Source organism: Typopeltis vanoorti, chromosome 1 (genome assembly GCF_054136105.1).
Source record: "Typopeltis vanoorti isolate ZY-2024b chromosome 1, IOZ_Tvanoo_1.0, whole genome shotgun sequence".
Taxonomy (NCBI): Eukaryota; Metazoa; Arthropoda; class Arachnida; order Uropygi; family Thelyphonidae; genus Typopeltis; species Typopeltis vanoorti.
The window spans coordinates 127,557,147-127,582,243 of NC_143549.1; the positions used below are offsets into that span (position 1 = coordinate 127,557,147).

At 35.3% G+C, this 25,097-nt stretch overlaps 1 protein-coding gene across 3 annotated transcripts in view; it reads right to left on the reverse strand.

Annotated features, from left to right (window-relative positions):
- Positions 1-25,097, reverse strand: part of LOC150110410 (macrophage mannose receptor 1-like) — a 99,527-nt gene that overhangs the window by 52,785 nt on the left and 21,645 nt on the right. For 2 of the 3 annotated variants that reach the window (XM_090393568.1, XM_090393585.1), the window contains exons 5-9: positions 22,412-22,508; positions 17,257-17,379; positions 15,970-16,095; positions 15,054-15,208; positions 5,473-5,566 (exon numbers count right to left, since the gene is read on the reverse strand). In XM_090393568.1, the coding sequence (XP_090249694.1) occupies positions 5,473-5,566; positions 15,054-15,208; positions 15,970-16,095; positions 17,257-17,379; positions 22,412-22,508 (595 nt within the window). The remainder of the gene's footprint in view (positions 1-5,472; positions 5,567-15,053; positions 15,209-15,969; positions 16,096-17,256; positions 17,380-22,411; positions 22,509-25,097) is intronic. The other variant, XM_090393575.1, reaches the window with a different exon arrangement.

A 25,097-nucleotide genomic window follows, 5' to 3' on the forward strand; every position in this document is an offset into this window, starting at 1 on the left:
CGACTCTTAGTTTTCATGCCCTTAAGATGATTCTTACTCTCCTTATTGCTGTTAGGTGCTATCTTCAAGGAAAGCGCGTTTACGTTATTTTCTGCGTAAGTAGTAGCCTCCGGCGTTACGACCGATAATTGGGTTTCAGATGTGACCTTTGCACTGTTACTCATTACCTGTCTGGCGACTATTTGAGATAGCTTAATAGGACACATATTTAACCTAATATTTCTTTTACATGTCATCATTAATCTGACATAATTCTCTAGTTTAGTTTTCCGTTTTGACTATAAATATTTCTAATACAATTCACATACTAATACGCATTCTCTTATACAGCTAACAAGGTCTTATTACTTTATTCTGGTGTGCAGGTATTATCTTAAATTAATTAGAATTTTCTTGTTAGATTCTGAATGAACAACGTCTTAGAAAGTCCTCCATTCAGGAGCAAACACTATGCATCGTCTGTGTGTTACTGAAATGCGACTACTTGTTAGTATCACTTCCAACAGACCTGTCGCCTAGTCTGCCGCTGGGGGGGGGGTATTATTAAGTGTAGAAGCGTATCTTCATGGTTTGCCTGCTTGCGGGATAAAAAATGCCAGATAAACTGGCGGAAAATCCCTACTTCCCACGCCTAAGACCGGCTAACTTGGCTCTGGCTGAGAAAGACCCTCAAAGTTCATCACGTCTTTGACGGGAATCGAACCTGGGACACTCCTTCCCCAGCACAAAGCCACTACGCAACATATCAAATAACAAGACCACAGTCAACAAACTACATAACATATAAGTACAACAATCACAACGGCAAAGCCACCCGAAACTTCTACGTACCTGACATGATAAACAAACTGCCATTCAACAACAGAAGCCTAGGAACATACAGAGAGCTGAAACAGACAATATATAAATATTATAGCGAGAATGAAAATTAGAGCAATTCCTGTTTCTCTCTCCCCCACCACACATGCGCACGCACACATACACAAACCTATGACAACCCCCCCCCTCTCAAAAACTAACACTACAAGAACACAAAGAAACAAACACACCATGTTTAAATCCAACCCTATTTGCATAAAAATAAAAATAAAAATAAAATAAAAAGTTAAACTGTAATAGCAGTCGACGTCTTACAAGCACGTACCAACAAACAGTAAAATCAACACCTGGCTTGTGACCAGTATAGGAACACAACCATGAAACCACCACCCTCTGTCATCTATTATCTTCCTCAGATAAGCTCTGCTAAGCTTCGAGGAAGAAAATTACCAACTTGCAAGAATCCGTTATACACACTTGTAATGCGTTATAAATATTATATATATATATATATAATTACTACAGCAACATATGTATGCAATTCATCTGAGACATAAAAAAAAATATAAATAAATAAATAAATAAATAATGATAATGATAAATAAATGAATAAATAATTAATGATAATAATAAATAAATGAATATAATAAATAAATGAATAAAATAAATAAATTATTATTATTATTATTATTATTATTATTATTATTATTATTATTATTATTATTATTATTATTATTATTATGTATATGTATATGTATATGTATATGTATATGTTTATGTATATTCTAAAATCAAGAATTCTGTATAATCCTTATAGTAATTACTGTAAATATTGTTATTCTGAGTAACTTATACTGAGACATAATAATTTTTTTTTTTTTTTTTTTAATAAAAAAAAATTATTGCTATTATACTCAAGATAACTATTGTATATATGTATGTGTAAATATTTTAGCAGTGAACAAAAATATTATTTATTTAAAAAAAAAATTATAATTTAAAAATATTAATAACTCGCCAGTATTTGTTATTCACAATTGTAATGTATTATAAATATTATGTATATAAATATATATACGTGTATATAAAACTATTGTTGTATCTATGTATGTAATTTATCTGAGACAATAAAATGTTTAAAAAAAAAAAATTATTATTATTATTATTATTATTATTATTATCTGAGACCTCCAGGGAGTCAAGAACTCATCGAGGGAGGCTGTAAATTACCACACCCAGCTACTATACCTTCCCTTAAATTAATTTACACTGAGAGAAAAACCTAGGTCTTACCCCCTTTCGTGACAGAAAACAACCTTAACTTCCATGGATGCCCTCGTGTTCTCTCCCCGCCTTCCATATAACGAAAAATTTCATCATTTGAAATGCTATAACACCCATTCAAAAGTTTATAGACCTCTATCATATCACCCCTCTTTCTCTTGTTAAACAGAGTCTGTAATATACATACTCGCAATCTGTCTTCATAATCTAAATCCCATAATTCAGATATAATCTTTGTATCGCTTCTTTGCACCCTTTCCACAGCTTCTTTATCCCCTTGAAACCGGGAGACCAAATCTGCGCACAGTAATCTAAGTGTGGTCTTATCAACGCCTTATAAAGAGGCAAAATTACTTCCTTATTCTTATATGACAAGGTTCGCTTCATCATAGCAGTTATCCTCTGAGTTGTATTTGCAACTTTTGCTATGTGACCTTTGAACTTTAAATTCTTATCCACCAATACACCAAGATCCCTTGCTTCATCAGTTTCTTGTAGCATAACCCCGCTAATATAATATGCCGCTGGATCTCTAATCACGCCAAAGTGCATAACTTTACACTTTCTAACGTTAAACTGAGAGCCATTTTCGTTTGCCCAGAATTCCAATCTATTCAAATCATTTTGTAATTTCTGAATATCAGTAGCATCCCTGATTACCCTGCCTATCTACACATCAGCAAACAATTGCAAATATGATGATAGACCCTGCTTGAAGTCATGAATATATAGATTGAACAATAATGGCCCAAGGACTGAACCCTGAGGTACACCACTGGTTACTTTAAATCTAGCAGATTCACACCCACTGTATACCACTTTTTGATATCTGGCTCTCAACCATTCCTTGATCGAAGTCAACAGATTATGTTCCACTCCCATATTCTCCAGTTTACGCAACACAACCTATCGTGCGGTATCCTATCAAATGCCTTAGAAAAATACAATATTATCATAGTGTATCCATTCCCTTTATCCAACTCTGCCGTAATATTGATATAAAATATGAGCAAATTGCTAAAATATGACCTGCCTTTAGTAAACCCATGCTGTTTTCTGCAGAGTATAGAATCATTCTCTACCCATTTCTGTATGCGAGTTCTTACTAACTTCTCTAAAATTTTCACTACCACACCAGAAATACTGATAAGTCGGTAGTTAGACACATCAGTTTGTGCACCACCCTTGTGCAATGGAACTATGTTACATTCCTTCCATTTCTGTGGTATCATTCCTGAGCTGAGATTCAAGTTATACAAATGTAGGAAAAGTCTAGCCAATTCAGCTAAACATTCCTTTAGCAAACGGGCTGATATTCCATCTGTCCTTATAGACAAATTCTTATCCATGTTATGCAAAAGCTCTTCAACCTTATTTTCATGAACCTCTAGCTCTTCATCCAACATAGCAGTAGCACTGTGCACCATACTACATACACCTGGTTGATATATCTTAGAAAAGTGAGCACTCATTAACTGAACAATCTCCTTAGCTTCCGACACTCGTGTCCCATGTGCATTCGATAAAGTTATTCTTCCACATTCATTCTTTCTTTTGATTGCGGCATGACGATAAAATTCTTTTGGATTGCCTTTAGCTTGCATGGGCAATTATCCTGTCTGATACCGAGGTGAGAGGATTTTTCGCACTAAAAACATGGAGATTTATTCACCGGAAGAATAAATACACCTTGTAACCACAGGTGCTCAAGCAGTAATTACAAACGGTTTAATCCAGCACAGTTTACACGTGAAATGAAATCGTTTTTAACATTAACACTTTTAATTTTTTTTTCTTTCTTTCTTTCTTTCTTGAAGAGAGCTCTAAGTCTATCCGAATTTCGCGTTGTTCATCCACCAATCGAAGAGTGAGAGATATTTACATCTACACCCTCTGACCAATAAGAAACCGAACTTTTCGAAAATAGAAGAAACTAGTGGCGGTAACGCCACTAGTTTCTTCTATTAGAGTTATAGTGCCAAGAGTGACAGTGTGTTTTGACAAACGGTCAGACGCCACGATATTAATGCCGTACGCGACGAATTCTCGCTATCAATCGCTTCAAAACTTCGAGGTAAAATTCACCATTGACTTTTGGCCAGGTGGAACAAATTCTTTGTGGGTAATGCCCTGGGAATCGTAGAAACAAATCAGCATTGTCTTTACTTTTGACTTCTGCAAGCGACTTTTTTTGGATGCTCCTCTTCTCGTGGTCTCCACGCAGCATTCTGGCACTTTGTTTCGGGCTCACACTCAAAACACCATGTTTCGTCACGTTCAGTAACTTTCGTTTCAAGGAAGTTTTAGTCCTTACAAGCGGTTTTAATGAGGTCATTGCAATGTTCAATTCGAAACATTTTTTGGTTGTCGGTCAACTTGTAGGGAACAAATCGCGAATTCAGTTTCCGAAAGCCCAAACCCTCTGTCCAAATGTTGTACACAGTTGATTTTGGAATCCCGAAGTCAACTTCAATCAATGTCACGGACGATTTCGGGTTTTATTTGATTAAATCACGCACCTTTTGGATGCTAACTTCGCTCAGTCCAGTTTTTGGAAGGCTCGGCTTTTCATCGTCCTCAAGCTTAAACCACTCGTGAACTTGAGTACGGGATAAGCAGTTATGCTTTTTGAAGCATTTGATGCTTTTGGATAAGCATTGAAGCACTTAATGTGTTTCGGTAAAGCTTTTACCAAGTTTAATACAAACGTCAATCGCAGCTCTCTGTTTGAAACTCATTTTCCGACCGTTCGTCAAAACACACTGTCACTGTAACTCGGCTTCTATTGAAACAAATGTCATAAACGGTTGATACAATACTAATGAAGGTTGCCACTTTTGTCAATAAAAAATACAACAGGTGGCGCCATTAGTTTCTTCTATTTTCGAAATGTTTCTTTTTGGTAGAGAGTACCCACCCTTCAGGGTTTGATTTAATTCTCCATGTTTTGGGCTTCCTTCTCCTCGGATCAAGGAATCTACTAAGTGAAAGACATTATTTTTGTACCTCAAACTTATGTTTTTGCGAAATGTTTGAGAGAATTATTACAAAAAGTTCAAAATTTTGGAAGACTATTCATTAATAATATTAATTACTCTCTTTAAATGATTTAATACTATACAACTGCTCGTATATTTGGGAGAATCTTAAATGTGTCTTTAGCAGTCTTGTTAACTGTCAGTTGAGTAACCTACAAATTGTGATCTATCCTCTGTAAATGTTAAATTTCGCATTTTAAAATAATTCAATTTGCATTCATCAAATTCTTTTTGAAAAATCTCTAACCTGATAAGCACAGTAATCTCTCAAACACTTTCTAATTCAAATTTCGCAATCTGTATATATTTCTACATACTACAAGTTGCTTACATGGACTGGTTTCACAGATGAAAGGGTGTTTCATTGAACAGTAATCAGAACTCCACTTCCCTTGAAAATCTAACCACATCTTCGCACATTTTTTCTAAATAGAGAAAAATTAAAGAAAGAACAGATTGCATAGGTAAAATATTTAAAACATATATATGTATTTAATTTTAATATTTCTAACATTATCATTATTAAACATTGAAAATTTAATACGATTGCAAAATTATTAACTCAAAAGATAGGCATATTACGTACTGAGTGTTCCCTAAAGGGAATAGGTGGAACTCCTTTACCCTTAACTGATTCTTCGCAATCGGTTGGCGGTAAGTCTCTAGACTTATATCCACAGCTCACTGATATTTTTAAATGCCAATTGATATCTTTTCATACTTAGCCCTAACCTGCACTCTACTCCGAAACAGTTTGCATTCTACGTTCCTTTTTTTATTATTATTTCTATGTGAAGGAAAAATATCCTACTTTCCGTTTCTTTTGCCAAAAGATCGACTTTCTATGAAACCAGATAAACAAAAAGACAGAAAAGGTTCCAACAGTCGACAACCAGTATCTAACCTAAAATGATCTCCTTCTTCTAGCGATGTTTTGAATATTTAGATATTGATATTCGAAAATAGTCATTGTAATTTTAAATAATAATTATTTGTTCCCCAGACTTCAATAGAGCTGTGTATATTCTATCGCATTTGAAATAGAGATCCATGTATCTCTGTCGGTGGAAGCACAGATAGAGATTCTGGATACTGTACCCCCACCGCCCAGTCCGGACAATTATTTCATTGCCTGTCTGATTGGACGGTAGAGGTTAGGTATGCAGTCTATAATCAACAGTCTCCGGATTCGAATCTCACCATGGACGATAAGATTTTGTGAATGTTTGTCGTGTGAGCTGAATTTTCTTCAGATATGAAACACAGCTCTTACTGATTGAGGCTTCTAATGTCTTGAAAAATCCATGTTTGGTCTCTAGAGAAAGATTTATAAATTACAAATAATATAAGAAGGAACTTGCAAAGCTAACTGAAGAACTCGAGATTGATTACGGAGGATGGCAGTGCTAGATAATTATGGTGATTGCAATGAAATTATTGAATAAATATTTATTTAGTTGTATGTGGCTGCAAAGTTGTGGATGGTAAAAGAGTAAGAATGATTTAGTCGATACAAGAGGGTCTGAATGCATGTAGCGAAACCAATGGTCTTGTCATTATGACGATTTGTTCCACTACACATCATTTGACTTACTTGCATAACTCTGTGATGGGAGGAGCATATGAAGCTTTTTTTTTTCATTCATGGTCTTTGAAAACAGCTGAGTTACTTCTACTTGTAACTTAAATTTTTCTCCCTCAACAACACAAACAACTTTATCTAATCGTTAATACAACATAATATACAGAATCTCCAAATGTCATTTGGAGATTCTGTATATTATGATTAACGTACCTATCCCAAAACAAATAAAAAACCCATAAAGTTACATGAATATGAAACACTATGTTTTTATGTTTTTCTTTTTTTTTCTCTCTCTGTGACCACTAAAGCACTTTGAGCACCTTAGCTGCAATTGTAACATAAATTGCATAATGACAACAAGAGAGCAAGTACTTTCATTATTATGTTATACTCAAATAACTGAAAAACAATGGAATGAGATTAGCGATACCACTCACCCTGTGCATTGTACGAAATAATCTTACTGCCATTTGAATAATGAAGATTATTTCTTAGTAGAGTTATCAAATCTTCTCATAGAATCTGCTTTCCGCTCAATGCTAAATGCATAAAATTAGATTTTCGTGTGAAGAGTGATTACCTAGTTTATCCTATTTTAACAGGATAGTGCTTTAATGTTTAATAGACCGTAATAAGAAATCTATCAGAAGTAAGATTAGATGAGATTAGAGGATCTTCCAGCTACGAATTGGAAGAAGTGAACAGAGAGTAAACGGATTTGAATTTAGGGTTAATACGAGTTCCTTACTTCATTTTGGAAAGCAGCATGTAGAATAGGATTATACGTAATTTAAAGAGTGATGTACTTAAAATAAAGAACTTTTATTATTAAAAGACCAGAAGATAAGCGATATAATATACAAAGAACCAACAAGTTTTACTAGCCACTGTCTAGCATTTTCAAGGCTGAACTAGTGTAAAAACAAATGCATTAAGTTACATTTAAAACATGCACTTTAGTAACTGGTAGGCCGTTACATTTGATCATTCTGTTTTGTCCCATTTTACGATTTTTATTCTATCTAGTAATTTCCTCTTATCTATGTTCTTCTATTATCTACGCACGAGATATCACCAAAAATTTTACTAATACTTAAGTTATTTCTCCCCTTAGTACACCTAATATTTATACTGCGCCTTTTGGGATATTTAGTTTGAGATGTTATATACAAAAACAAGGAGAAAGAACTAAAATATGTCAGAAAGTGCAACTATGTTGCAGTCGTGACACTTTATCTCGTTTCTTAACACGTTAATTTCCCGCGTGATTAGGTTCGTATTTTTCAAGTGGTGCATTGGACAGCAATTTCAGACAACTGTTTCATCATTGGACAAAAGGTTTATTAAATTCCTTAACATGGTACAATTCAATTTTTGTGATTACTCAATTTAATGCTAAACTAAATACTTACAAACTAACATTAGCTTATTACAAGTAATTAGGCTATGATCCTATAATGGGTATTACGATCATGCCGCCATAACAATTCAACACATCAATTCATTTGCCATGGACAAATAAGATTAATTCACACTATTTAACTATTCAAACTTAAGTAGATTAACTAAACCATTTACTGCACTAACACATAACTAGTATTACGATCATGCCGCCATACACATTCAACACGTAAATTCATTTGACATGGACAAATAAGGTTAATTCACACTATTTAACTATTCAAACTTAAGTAGATTAACTAAACCCTTTTCTGCACTAACACACAACTATCACATTTTAACTTTCCTATACATTACAATAGACATGAAAAATTTTCAGGACACTTAATTATTCACATAACATTAATACTAGCCAGCTTACTTTTAATATATTCAGTCAGATACTAAAGTCCTAGCATAAATTTTCCTTGGTCACTTCAACAGTTCCGTATTAGAATAATGATACTTATTACAGACAAATTTTAGTTAACATTAGATATATTTTACAGTACCTTTCTTTCTTGGGTTTTTCATATGGGCCTTTACCTTTTTCTGATTGAACTAGCTTGGTATAACCTCTCCGATAATCTGCTACTCCTACGTTCCTATTGGAGTTGAACTATGCTTACACGGTCTTAAACTTTCATAATTCAGGACACTTTTTGAATCATCTAATCGGATGTGCGACTCGCGACGTGGATATCGATATCTTTATAGCTTTCCCTTTCTCGTGGTTGTCACTGAAGTTGAAACACAAAGAATATGTTTCCTTTTTTTTGACTCTATGGCATTCTTCGCTTCTTACATAGGAAATCCGAAATCGAAATCCCGCTCACTTTTGGTTCCATGTTGCGTAGATTGAGATATAACCCCTATCTCGCCACTCAGGAAAACACCGTGAAATCCATACGAAAGAGCTCTCGAAGAACTCTCTGGGAACAGAATCCAAACAAAAACCAAAAAGCATCGTGGGGGGGGGGGTTTCCAACCTTTTATACCTGCTCTCCTAACGGCGCTTTTTTAACTTCTTTTCTCCGCCCCCCCCTACTTGTTTTTACTTCACCGACCAATTAGGGTGGCGTTTTTTTGCCAGACGTCGTTTGATCGGCGAGCCGATAACGCAGTCTCAATCCGGGAATTGACCCTAAGATTTTCTGTTGTTTTTCTTGTGCTATCCTCTAATTTAACCCCCCTTCCAAAATTTTTCTATGAATTTACTTAATATTTTAATCTCTAGCCTCTCACATACCATCTCTTATGACTAATCCTTTTCTGTCTTATTTAGTTAAATTTTCTCTTTTATATCATATCACAATAAGAATATATTCTTTCGTTTTTGTTAGTTAGTTTAACAAACACCTTTATATTTTATATATTTTATTGGATGCAAGAATATTTCCTTTTCTTTTAATTAATTTCTATTATCTTTTATGCAGGGTTTTTAATTTATTTTATTTATTCTTCATGTTACACCATGATAGCTGAGAATTCTATATTCTTAAGATATCAGGGTGTAACAATTGTGTTTCAAGGCGTGCATGTGTTCGAATGCTTCAGTCAGAATCCGGTACATGCCCACGTGTTGTGTAGTTTTTTGCATATTGTAATTCTGTCGAACTGAGAGAGATGATGAGATTTTTCCATGTCTTTAAGAATCATAGCCTGATTTCTATTTAAATTATTGCCTGTGCGTAGTACCACAGCTGCTTCTTTTAAAGTTCTGTATCTGTAGTCATTCTCGATGTAAGGCATAGAACTGTTTTCCCAATCTATAACGTGATTTGATGTTGAGAAATGATGAGCTAAACCAGATGTGATGATTCTATTATGATTGACATCCCACACATGTTCCTTCTGTCTTATTTCAAAACTTCTAGAAGTCTGACCAATGTAAGAAAGGCCACACGTGCATGGAATTTCATATACTCCAGGACATTTGAAGAAAGGTTCCTCATCTTTGGGTGATCTTAAAATTTGTCTGATCATGGTAGTTGGTTTAAAAACCACTCTGATGTTATGAGATTTTAACATTCTCGCCAATTTTGTGGAAACTGAATTAATATATAGAATGACAGCTGTGGACACATATTGGGGCACCGTAACATGTTGTTGGTGGTTGTCTTTAAATAGCCATTTCTTTAAAATGTTTGAAGGGTATCCATTAAGTGATAGAGTGTTAGCTATTAGTGACAGTTCTCTCTGTACATCTGTTTCTTTTGAAATAGACCTTAAGGCTCTATTACGGAGGATGTGAATGATGCTGTGTTTTTGTGATCTATGATGGTTGGACGAATTATGTAGATATCTATCAGTATCTGTGGGTTTCCTGTAAATGGACTGTTGGATATTGTTATCTTCTCTCCTCACTAGGATGTCAAGAAAAGGAAGTTCTTTATTCTTCTCTAGTTCTATAGTGGACAGTTGGATAACAATATCCAACTGTCCATTTACAGGAAACCCACAGATACTGGTAGATATCTACATTATTTGTCCAACCATCATAGATCATAAAACAACACAGCATCATTCACATGCTCCGTAATAGAGCCTTAAGGTCTATTTCAAAAGAAACAGATGTACAGAGAGAACTGTCACTAATAGCTAACACTCTATCACTTAATGGATACCCTTCAAACATTTTAAAGAAATGGCTATTTAAAGACAACCACCAAAAACATGTTACGGTGCCCCAATATGTGTCCACAGCTGTCATTCTATATATTAATTCAGTTTCCACAAAATTGGCGAGAATGTTAAAATCTCATAACATCAGAGTGGTTTTTAAACCAACTACCATGATCAGACAAATTTTAAGATCACCTAAAGATGAGGTACTTTTCTTCAAATGTCCTGGAGTATATGAAATTCCATGCATGTGTGGCCTTTCTTACATTGGTCAGACTTCTAGAAGTTTTGAAATAAGACAGAAGGAACATGTGGGGGATGTCAATCATAATAGAATCATCACATCTGGTTTAGCTCATCATTTCTCAACATCAAATCACGTTATAGATTGGGAAAACAGTTCTATGCCTTACATCGAGAATGACTACAGATACAGAAAGCAGCTGTGGTACTATGCACAGGCAATAATTTAAATAGAAATCAGGCTATGATTCTTAAAGACATATGGAAAAATCTCATCATCTCTCTCAGTTCGACAGAATTACAATATGCAAAAAACTACACAACACGTGGGCATGTACCGGATTCTGACTGAAGCATTCGAACACATGCACGCCTTCAAACAGAATGATCAAATATAACGGCCTACCAGTTTACTAAAGTGTATGTTTTAAATGTAACTTAATGCATTTGTTTTTACACCAGTTCAGCCTTGAAAATGCTAGACAGTGGCTAGTGAAACTTGTTGGCTCTTTGTATATTATATCGTTTATCTTCTGGTCTTTTAATAATAAAAGTTCTTTATTTTAATACATCAGACCAAATATGTACAATTTAAGTGATGTATTTATTGTATATCGGTAGCCTAAGGTTATTTCTTTAAATGTCTTTCTTTCTTTCTTATTTTTACATAATTATAAATCTTTCACTAGAGACCAAACATGAATTCTTCAAGACACTGGACCTCAGTGAGTGGAGTCAGTGGCTCACATCTGACGATAATTTCTCTCCCACGAAAAACATTGATAGACATTCATGTCCGCAGTGAGATTCAAACCAACCGACTGTTGATTCCTATCCTTCTCGACCGTCCTAGGACGGGTTGAGTCCCCTCCCTAATGAGCGGTTATTACTGGCGTATTAATGCAACCGGTTCGCTACTCCTCTGCTGCATCCCGTAAGGGTGATATTCTTGACTGTAATCCGTGTGTGTTCACGGTGCCGGTTTTCCTGCTTGCAGGAATAAAACCCTGCTGTCCGCGCCCAAGACTGGCTAACTTGGCTATAGCTGAGGAAGATCCTTAAGCTCCTCACGTCGTCGACGGAAATTGAACCTAGGACACTCCTTCCCTAGGCATATGGTTGTGAAACGCATCGCCACTTGGGTAACCACGAGGACACTAATATATAATTATAAAATTGTATAATTATGTTGATTATAGACTGGATATGCTAACCTTCATAGCCCAATCAGGCAGGCAAAGAAGTGTCTCTAGATATCGATCTCAAATCTGATAGAATATATACAACTGTATTAGAGTTGGGGAAAGAAATAATTATCAATATCAATTAAAATTGAAATGAATATTTTCGAATATAAATATCTGTAAATTCAAAATACCGCCAGAAGAAATTGACCATCTTAGGGTAGCTACTAGCGGTCGACTAAAGGAAGTTCTTTTGTCTTTTTTCATTTGGTTCCATAGTACGTCGACCTTTTCGCACATGTAATGGCAATTAAGATATTTTTTCTTCACCTGGAAACTAAAAAGAAAAAGAAAAAAGAAATGCAAAATTTAGGCTGTTTCAAACAACAGCGTCCGCGAGGTTAGCCTAGAGGCTGTGCGCTTCGAAATCATATGCCTCGGGAAGGAATGTCGTAGGTTCGATTCCCGTTGGTGATGGAAGGAGCTCAAGGATCTTCCTCAGCCATAACCAAGTCAGCCGGTCTTGGACGTGGACAGTAGAGTTTTTTTCCGGTTTATCCTAGGGTTTTTCATCCCGCAAAGCAGTCAAACCGGCTCTTAGAACTCACCACTACAGAACATAGAATGCACTGGGGCGTAGGGCTGAACACCTTATCCTGTGAACGGTTTGAGGTCAGATGATTAATAAACCCTCTACACCGCAAGGTAAAAGAGGGAAAGGAAGCTGAGATGAGATGATCAAACAACAGTACAGGTTAGGGTTAAATATGACCAGATGATGGCAGTTGTCTATCGCATTCTTTTCCTCGATGCATTCAAAAATATCGGTGACGGCTCTGAATATACGGATAAAGACCTGCTACCCAGCTATAACTAAGAATCAGTTAACGGTAAAGGAATTCAGTCTCCTCTATTTGGGGAGCACTCAAGAGAAAGACATATGTAAGGTACCTTTCTCTTGAGTTAATGTTTTTGTAAGCTTACTAAATTATCAATTTTAATAATAATAATTTAACAACATTGAAATTAAATACAGATTGCTCTTATATAATATGAAGTATTAATTTGAAGAAAAATTAAAATCGTTGATAAGATTTCGGCATTTTTAAAATTTGACGTTGAAAATGCATTCAAAAAGAAACGCAATTAACTGAAGAACTGACGTTATGATCTGCAGTTCACATACCATCATTCCTGCTTTGCTTTGCTTTCTGCTTTACTCGTAATGGATTGTATGAGTTTTAAAATGATTTAAAAGAGAAACACAACACTCTAAGGTTCATTTCTCTTTATGTCCATGAGGATCAAAAATTGTATGTACTTTCTGCAAATAATATTCATTTACGAAAGTCACGTGGGATAGCAAACATCAGAACTAGCTTTGCTTCCTTCCAAGAACATAATTTTCCGAGGGAAGTTCACTTCCCTTCGTAATCTCTTCAGTTCTATTACAGAGATTCCAAATAAATCCATCAAACACATACACAACAAATTAAGTAAAGGGCAAGTGTACAGGTACTTGTTAAAATGAAGAACGAAAGTATATTCTAAAGAGAAATGAGAATAGAGAAAGCTGAAGGACATTTAAAATCTAATTCTAAATTAAAAGCCCAAAGAGGTTTGTAAAGAAGTCATTTATTAGTGTCAGGTTAATCGAATGCATGAGTTGCCCACAAGACAATATCCAGTAATGTTGGTAGGTTTATGAAACAGTTGACTCCTTATGGAAATAAACTGAACTACTGATTACGGACTTACGAACAACAAACCTTGGATACTGATTCTCAGAATATGATTTCACCCTGCATATTCGAAGATCCTTCCAAAATGTATGAGACTCTTTACATCTCAAAAAATTTGGACTTGTAAAGGATCTTTCTTTTATGAGATGCTAACTGAGAATATGACACCCATCGGATAATCTTTATATATTGTTTACCACAGAAGCCATTAAAATATGTTTTAAGAAGATAATTCGATTGTATTATTTCAAACAATAAGATCGAATATTTGAAGTCTATGTTTAATGGACAGCGGATTTCAAAAAAGATTATGGTCACCAAGAAACCAGACCTTAATCTAGAGTTGATGATGAACATTTTTAAGAATACTATTCGAATCAAATCATGAGAGAGTACATTGGAATAGTTACAAATTCAAATTCAATATGCAGATGAAGCTTTATGTTATACTGGTTGGTGTAGGTAAAAATCCATATCGACCAACATTACATTAGGTGTTGATTTCTTAAGATGTTCCTATAGGAGAAAAGAATTTAACACTAACTTCAATTGCTGACCGGATTGCTTTTTTAGGTGGAAGATGATTTTTATCACGTGGTGTGAGATTACTGCCCTGTTGGAAGCCTAAGATGACAACAAAAAACAAGATCTATTGTATAATAAGATGTAATTCCCAACCAGTTCGAAGTATTTGCTTTACTTTTTCTTTCTTTCTAAACACACTTTTGCTTCAAGGAAAAAGCACCTTCTACGAAGTATACATAATTAAGGGCAAATGTTTACATTTCTTTCTGAAGACGTTGTTGCCTCTTGGAAAACGTGCTTTCTATAAAATTATAGAGGTATGCAACAAGTAAAATCTAAATCAAACTTTTAAAGCCTTTGGGATCTAAACTTTTACAGAGAAAACGTAACGAATAAGAATCCATGTATTACCATAACTTAGATTTCTTATTAAGTAATGGAGAAAAATGTACATCTTATAATGCAAGCAAGAAACTAAATGTAAATAAGATGCAAACAGCTAATCATTTACAACCATGTAATAAATTACATTTTACTACGTATCATAACTTCTTGGAATTTTTCTTACCGGTATAACGTAAAAGGGTGACGGCTGTTCACGTCCCCAAGTAGTATAATCTAGCGGAGAATTATCTGCCCAGAAGTACTCATTTCTGAAAATACCCTTACGAAGACCTATCCAACAGTTAGTTCGATATGGCAGCACAAGATCTATCAGGAAATCTAGTTAAACAGAAATGAAAGTAAAAATAAATATTAGCAAATACGATGTCAAAATATGAGATTTTTAATGCATTTTATTTTTGGAATGGTCTTCTTAGCACTTCTTCTTTTTACTGAATCTCGAATATAAACAATACCATCTACATAATTTTAGTTATCGTTTTTAAAAACAGTTGTTTCAAATACGTTTCTCCCTCAGTAAATTAAGCAAATGCAATTTGGTATGCACCTGTCAAACAAAAGCTAAGAGAGAAGGAATGGAGGGTGAGTGGATGATTGGTGAGTGTCTCAGCAATCATCCACTTTCGAGATGTATTTTCGAGATGTATTTTCGAGAATAGGGAAACATCCTCAGGAACCGCATTGCCCATGCTAATAGTTTCAAATTTTTACCACCGAGAACAAGAACAATGGCCCTCTCTAAATGCATATTATTCTATCTATATGGCGTTTCCTTAATTTTAAAACGAAGTTTCAATGTAGCAGTAAAGACATTAAAGTGATCAAAAATAGATATCGTATGAAATTAATAAAATAACAACTGATGTTTAAAAATTATTGCATGCTGTTAATGTGTTGTTTGCAATTTAAATAATAAACGAAGTTAATTTTATGCCGAATGATTTTCTCACTAGTATGTGCGATTTCAGCATTACAATTCAGTGGGAAGATTAAAATATCTTTTTTTACCGTTAGCAAAATATTTTAGAGAATGCAAATCAAATTATATTTCTTTAAACACTTAACAGCGATGCACTTACTTTCCTCTTCTTTGTTATGAATGGACGCTAGAGTACCACCTAAACTTATACACTTCTTCAAGGCATCTTCCCAATTTTCTCTTTGATCGTCGTCACTGTCACCAATATCCAAAAAGCACTTATTTCCTAGAAAAGGTAAATGCAAAGCGTGAGCTACATTAACGTTGGAACACTAAGTTGATTAAGTAATAATTTTAAACTAATAAAACAGGATAAAAGAATTATTCCAAACACACTTAATAAAACGCCTTACACTAAAAGAGCAATAAAAGAGAACAGGGTAATAAAACTAGAACAAATATGTAATATATTCAAGCAGGATCCTTGTTGTTAGGGAATACAGTTGAATCAACTAAGGCTTATGAGGACTGGACTATGTCTGTAAACTGCCTGTTCACAACTTGAAAAAGTTTCCTGCAAGATCAGAAACCTCAACCTCCGTATGAGATCGAATATCTCACATTCAGTTGAAAGCCCTTTATAACCTTGCGATTCGCTTACTGAACGAATTCGAATCAACTTTCCAACTGAAGGGCATCGTCGATACTGACTGAGCTACGGAGTCTCGATCAAGTTGGGAGGGACTATAATACATATTGCTAATCATGCGATACATGCAAATGATTAGTAGCATGTTAGTACCATGACTTGAGAAGTAATTAAGGATAAAGAAGGGATCTGTTCAGAAAATTCTCGATAAGCTGGGGTTGTACTCATTGGGAAAAATAGAAAAGGCTATTCCAAGAAAGATGTAGAAGGAATAAAGGAATATATGAGACGTTAGTACGAAATGTTTCACGTTGGGAAGTGTACGAATGTTGACTAGTGGCTGCTCTAGTTCTTACGTAATTAGAAGAAAGCGAAAGAATGGCAGTGGGCAGTTCAGCAGAGCAACGCTCATGAAAGTACCGATAAAAAAAGGCATAATGCAGAAATGTAGCGTGGGGGTGAGATTAATGTCTGTGATAGAAGGATCATTTATTAGGCGGACTGTTTATTTTGTTGAGAAGTCTCATAAAGATCCGCAGAGTCTTTAAAAGGGATTCGAACCCATGCATTTTCAATCAAAAAGGATTTTCGTTAGTGACTATACTTCGGCCTCTCGGTGAAAAAGAGAGGAAGGATGATATTAAATTGGAAACACAATATACTATATTGTAGATTTGCTATAAAAACGATAGTTTCGAAGTTATCTGTTGCATTTTTGGAGAGTGCAGTAATACATATGAATGATGAATGGTTAACTCCGAATATTAGAAAAACTATAAACAAATAGAATCCACTTACCAAAAGAAAGCCAAGGAGTTGGACAATATTTCGGCAACGCAGCATCTTCTGAAAGTATGTCGAACACCTCGTCATTATTTTTCCACGCGAGTGTTGTCTTCAAACTGCAGTTTATCTCTGCACCTATAAATAAAAAAATTAAAATGAAACTGTATGAAAATGGAATTCTATATACAACAGCGAATTCGAATTAAGTTCTATTTACAGAGAGAGAGAGAGAGAGAGAGAGAAGGAATCGGTAAATGATATTACCATTTTATGAAACGTTGGGAAAATCTAATGTTCTTTGACCGAAGAGAAAAAAAGTGAATGTTAAATTATATATGTATAATTTAACACTGAAAAAAAAAATATATGTAATATAAAAAAAAAAAAAATCAGCTAACGCCTTTTTATTCCCGTATACGGGAGTAGGCGAGGCCATTTAGCCCTATCTAACTTTTGGAGACTGAGTGGGCAGTTCAATCTTCACTGGTACCAATCAGAGATAGATGTCCCAAGGCTATCACTAATTAAGCAGTACACGGTGAAGAGAGACGGCTCAAATGTGCGCCATCTCGTTGTTCCTATCCCTAACACAATGTATTTAGTGTCTGAAATAATGTGGGTTCTACGGTCGATTTTCTTGAGTTTACGGGACGAAAAACCCGAGTTTCCGGGAGGAAAAACCCGCTTGCCCTCGCCAGAGATCGTCTAACTCGGGAATCGGTCGAAGAAAGGCTTAGAAAATGTTCCTCAAGTCAGCGACTAGACTTGAACTTAAGTCTGACTTCAAGCGACCAAGCGCCACTTCCACTGAGCTACACAGGCCTCATATGTATTATTAATAATAATAATAATAATAATAATAATAATAATAATAATAATAATAATAATAATAATAATAATAATGATAATAATAATAATAAAAGAGAACTCCAGGGAGTCAGAGACTCATCGAGGGAGACCACATACTACATACACCAGCTATCATACTTATTCTTGAATTCATTCACATTGCTTGCACTCAGAACATCCAATCACGCAAAAACCTCTGAGAAAAAAATCTATCCCTTACACCCTTCTTGGTGACCTTTATTCTCAGCTTCCAAGGAAGCCCTCTCGTCCTTTCGCCACCCTCCGTAAATTAAAAAAATCCCATCGATTGAAATCCTGTATGACCCTTTCAGCAGTTTGTAAGTCTCAATCATGTCACCCATCTTTCTCCTTTTTATCTGCTGTCTACAAATACTCAATCTGTCTTCATAATCAGTATTCCACAATCCTGATATCATTTTTAACACTCGTCTTTGTACTCTCTCTAATATATCAGAATCACAACGGAAACCAGGAGACCAGACCTGCGCACAATAGTCCAAGTGCGGTCTTATCAAGGCTTTGTAAAGAGACAAAATAACATTCTTATCTTTATATGTGAACGTTAGTATAAGCACTGCAATTATCTTTTCAGTTGGCAATCTTTGACACATGGCCCCTAATCTTCAACTTCCGCTTCAACTTCAACATCTATTAACATTCCAAGATCCCTAGCCTCATCAGTTTCTTCTAGCCTAATCCCGACAATATAATACGACATTGGATATCTAATCATGCCGAAGTGAATGACTTTACATTTACTGAGATTAAACTGACACCCATTTTCTTCCCACAATTCCAGCGTATTCAAACCATTCTGCAAAGACTGCATATCAGCACATTCCTGATTACCCTACCTATCTTTGCATCATCAGCAAATAACTGCATGTCGCTTGTCAAATCCTTTCCAATATCATTAATGTACAGATTGAATAACAGTGTACCAAGCACTAATCCTTGTGATACACCAATCATTACCTTAATCCTTGCAGACTCAGATTCGCCGTATACGACTTTTTGATATCGGTCGGTCAGCCATCCTCTTATCCATGCTAATATTGTTCAACCCAAATGCATTTTATCCAATTTATACAGTAGCCTGTTATGTTGTATTCTGTCAAAAGCCTTAGCAATATCCAAAAGTGTCATGGTGTATCCATTCCCCTTGTGTAGTTCAATGGTAACATTGTTATAGAATGTGAGCATGTTGCTAAAACATAACCTTCCCTTCTGCAAAGACCCATATTGTTCTTTGCAAAGTAGAGATTCACCTGAACATATTTCTGAATGCGAGCACTAACTAATTTTTCCAAAATTTTCACCACTACGCCTGTGATGGTGGAAATTTTGATATCCGTCGATAATTGGTCGATAGCTTGATACATCGCTGTTTGTAGCACCCGTATGCAATGGATTTACCATACATTCCTTCAATTCCTACGGAATCTTCGCTGTTCTGAGACTCATATTAAACATCCTGGTCAAAGGAATGGAAAGTTCAGCTGAACCCTCTTATAGCAGACGTGCTGATATTCCACCAGCACATCTGTTATTGCTGAATTCTTATTCAATTTGTGCAACAGCTCTAATACCTCGGGCTCACATACCTACGTTTCTTCATCTAGTGAAGAGGTAACAGTGAGCTCAATGTCTCAATGTTGATAGCTTTTAACGAAATGGGCACTCGTTAACTGAACAACCACTTCTACAACCGTAACTCTCAGGCCATCTGGATTTAGAAGTTATTCTTTCATATTCATTCTTTCTTTGCTTGCAGCATATCGATAAAATTCTTGTGGGTTGTCTTTAGCACGCAGAGCCAGTTTCTTTCATAATCAGACTTTGCTTTCCGTACAACAGTTGTGACTATTCTAGTCTGCTGCTTATAACTTTCATACCGGACGTGATCCTTATGCAAACGGTATTCCTTCCACATCGTCCTTTTCTTACGAATTTCTTGCTTAATACGATTACACATCTATTTGACTCCCACTCTATTTATTCTTCGAACTCTTGGGACACATTCTGATATCGCATCAGTTAAGTATTGTTTAAATGCTTCCCATGCACTGTCGATATCCTTTCCATCCAGCAACCGACCCCATTCCACTGAAATCCCTCAATTGTTCATAAATTCCTGCTTTGTAGTTCAACATGTAACCTTTTCTGAATGAGGTTAATAAACTTAGTCACTTTTCTAGTGAGTACAGCATGATCACTGTCACCAACTGGAGGCAGAATAGTTACGTCTTTAACTGAAACACCCTCTGACACTATAATGAAACCTACCACTCTCTGACCTCGAGTTCCTTCTGTCATATGCTGCTTGAGGAAGTTGTTCCGCAACAGCTCAGTAAATGCATTTTCATTCTTCTCATGAGATTCTACTGCTACCCAATCAATATTTGGATAATTAAAGTCTCCCATCATGGTTACTCTTTTCACGCTCACATTTTGTTATTTGGTAATGCATTTCTTCATCACCAGCAACCGATCCACCAGGTCTGTAACTACACCCCCACAATGTAATTTGTCATGTTAGATTCCACCTCACCCCAGATGGCTTCAAACCCACTGCTACATGAAATATTGTTAGTAATATTAGTACATTCATAGGTCTCAACTCTAACTGGATTTAAGTCATCCAATATTATTAGCACCATGCCCTTCCTCTGCTATCCACTCTATCTTCCCTAAAAATACTGCACCCATGACACTCGATTCCAGTTAGTAGGTCTGATTCTGATAGCCAGGTCTCACTAATTCCTACAATTTGAGGTCGCAACATATTGACTAAGGCAACAAACTGTACCACTTTGTTTCTTATACTCCTAACATACGTGTGCAGACATAATAATCTACTTGCATGTTCTTTTTGTATATTTTTGTATACTCTTGCATAATCCTGTTTGCAGTCTGCCTGGCACAGTTGGACAACATGCAGATCTCTATTCTTCTGTAATGATTTACACATGTTGACATCTTTGTACAGATAGGGTTGGTCCGAAGCGGACGAACACAAACCCGAAATCGTTCTCGCCTCGTCAACATGCCTATGACAAAGCCCATTCCCGTCATTAACACAATTATATACGATTGGCTCTCTTATACTCACCACACCATTCTTCTACTTTATAATTTAGTTTCCCTGACTCTCAGTGTTAGGTCTCATACCAGTTATTAGTTTTTCCAGACTGCTGATACCAAACGCATTCAGCTGTAGGCCATCCCTCTTATATAAATCCAATCTTCCCTCAAACTCACTCCACACATCGAAAAACTCGTATCCATTTCTTCTACATAGCCTACTCATCGAATCATTGGCCATCATAGCCCTTCTTTTTAATTCATTTTTATCATAGCGAAGTAAAATAGTAATGATTTTCAGTTTCTCACTCTTCACTCACGCCTCTTCCAGCAACCCTTTTCCTCTTGTCGAAAGTTAAATTGTTCGTATCTACTACAACTACGATTCCGTTTATTTACTTATATATATATATATATCTTTCATATTTACTCGGTAGACAATGTTATAAAAATTTGCTTGAATGACTATTTTTCGGTGTATAGTGATTCAAACTAATTATATATATATATAACAAGAACTATTCCAGGAGTTCTTTGTTGGCTGCTGAAAATCGAAGTCATCTTCCATTTATAGTTTTTTTTATATGAATTCCAGTCAAAGAAAGTGATCAAACAGATCGTACACTTTAAGGTTAGATAATCGGTCCAGAATTCTGTTGGACAGAATCAAAGTATCGAGTTTCAAGCCAATCCATTAGGCCAATTAACATGGTCATAGAAACAAAGGACAATGAAAATAATCTACCATCTAAAGATTTCTACAAACATTCATCCTAAACTTACTGTTTTGCTTGTTCGTAATGAATAATACATTATTACTGATTTTACGTTTCTATTTATTTCGGTACCCCTGCTGTAGAGACCATACCCGGTACTTGTTAAAGTCACTTCAGGCCTTCAGCAAGCGATTGGTGTTCTCGCACTTGGAGAAGAAAACTGTCTCTTACTTAATCACTTTCAAAAACATCTGTGACACAGCTGTATAGTTGGAAAGCGACACATCATTCATTCGACTGAGCAGATGCTAATGGCAGGAGGGATGAAGTTCCAATGTTCCAGGCTTCTTGAGGGGATATGAATAACACCAAGCGCTATAGTAAGTGTGACTTCATGATGTTACACCTTCTCAGTTGCAGTTCTCATATACGAATAATATAAGCAAGAAAGACCAGAACATACAAGATATAGATGAATAAGAAGTAAAATGGTTTACCTTTAATAATCTGGCAAATGAAATTCTTTTCTCTTACACATGTAGCATCGTTCCAGGTCCATATTTCATTACGAAACCACAGCTCAGCACATTCCTGCTAATTTACAAAACGACATACTAAGGATGTGTTTTATATGTCTAAGTTATAGTCTAAATTTATATTAAAACAGTATCGCTATTAATAAAAATTAAATTAAATTAAATTAAATTCAAATTTAGTAAAGATTTACTAATTTATTTAATTATATACTAATTTAAATATGTTCAAGATTAATTAGTTAATTAATTAATTAAATTGTAAACATTTTATTTAAAAAATACTTAAATTTTAAAATTTTAACTTTTTAATGTGTATTAAAATAGAAAAAGGAATAGAAAATATAAATGAGGAACAACATATTTCGATTCCGAACCAACAGAGAAACTAGAGAGGTATAACTTGTCTAAGAATTATTGGGGAGAAAACACTAAACCATGGTAGAAAGCTGTTTTGGGGTTTTCTAGATTTTGAAAATGCATTTGATAGAGTGAAACATAAAAGGCTTTTTGACATTCTAGGAAATATTTATATTGCCTCTTATGACTGGAAATTTTAAAGAGATTATATTGGTCAAAAACAGCGTTAGTATGTATAAACGGAGAGAAAACAGGAGAATTCCCGGTGGAGAGGGGAGATAGACAAAGATGCAAGTTATCACCATTATTGTTTAACCTTTATAGTGAACAGATGCTTATAGAGGCACTAAGGATTAACACAAAGAAGACCAAGATAATGATAATGTGCAGACAAATAGGAAATAATGTAAAGCTAAGATATGGAGGAAAGATTTTAGAAGACCTGGAGAGATTTCAAAATTTAGGTAACCGGATCTCAGAAAAAGGAACTTCCGAGTTAGACATTAGAAATAGAATAGGCAAAGCTAAATCGGCGTTTATGGAAATGAAGAGAATTTTAATATAAACAAGAATAATAAAATAGGTGTTAGATTTGGGACAGTTAAAGGAACAATTTGGAGTATTGCAAGTTATGGAAGTGAATCATGGACACTCAGAATGAACAATATGGAAACAATTAATGCATTGGTAATGTGGTGTTATAGACAGATGGAAAAGATTAGCTATACAGAGAGAATATCAAATCAAGAAGTTTTAAGAAGAGTTGGGATGGAAAGAACACTGCTGAAGAATATTATGCAAAGAAAGACCAGATTTGCAGGACATCTTCTCAGAGGTTCTTCGGGACACCTGACAAGAACTATATTACAAGGGAAAGTTGAGGGGAAGAAAAGACGTAGATGACCAACTAAAGAGTGGTTCATGCACATCGTGGAATGGACTAGTTTAAGAATGACGGAGCCGACAGACAGAGAGAAATGGAGAAGAGCTGCTCATCTGCTGCAACCCTCTTGCTAGAGGAAGCTACCGGACGACGACGAAAATGTATAAAATATTTCTTAAATTTAGAGCATACTTTAATAAATATTTGATCACATAAATATTTATGGTGTAAACCCCCCCTCCTTCATTACTTTAATCAAAGAATGTAGCTATGTTATAAGCTGTAATGTAGCAACACATCCAAAAACAGGCTTTAACTGATCACTCTTGTCATTATTGTTAGGTCCTGAGAATACCCGCATAATGATCATTATCAGCCTATCACTGACCACTGCTGGTTCATTGTGATAATCTATCCTAAATGATAATAGGCTCCATTTTTGAGCTAAATTATCCAATCGAACTATTTTAACCAATCTCATTTTATTGATTTTCTTGGACCATAATTTTTTAATATTCTCTTGTAATCTATTGATATGTACATCCATATTCAAATTTCCGTTGAAGTTGCATTTATTCCACTCGAAATTTTCCGGAATAACAACAATAAAAAAAAATTCCTTGGAACTTGAAATGAACGAAACTTTGTACTGGAATGAAAATAAGTGATTTGCAAACTAAAGGAAACATGTACCCGCTAGGTTTAGCCAGCTCAAACTAGCATTCTTTTAAAACACACTCATCAAAGAATGAGAAAGCAATGCATTGCAATGACGTATATGGAGGGGACACTAGTTAGATATTCGTGGTGATCTAGGAAAAATTTGGTGCACTGCGTTATCGTCCCAGCTGCAGCAATAACAGATGAACACTACAAAGAAAGATATTGTCGGTTCTACACCATCTGTCCAAAAAGAAACCAAACTTTTCGAAAATAGAAGAATCTAGTAGCGCCACCTGTTGTAACTTTTTGTTGTCGAAAGCGGCAACCTTCATTAGTGTTGGGTCATCTGTTTATGACATTTGTTTCGTTAGAAGCCGAGTTATAGTGCCGAGAGAGACAGTGTGTTTTGACGAACGGTCGGAAAATGTATTTCAAACAGATAGCTGCGATTGACTTTTGTGTTAAACTTGGTAAAAGGTTTATCGCAACGCATCAACTGCTTCAAAAAGCAAACGGTGATGAATGCTTATCCCGTACTCAAGTTTACGAGTGGTTTAAGCGATTTCAAAGTGGTCGTAAGACGCTTGATGACGACGAAAAGCCGGAGCGTCCAAAAATTGTGCTGAGCGAAGTTAACATCCAAAGAATGCGTGAACCAAAGAAAACCCGAAATCGTCCGTGGGATTGATTGAAGATGAACTGGGGATTCCAAAATCAACTGTTTACAACATTTTTACCGAGAGT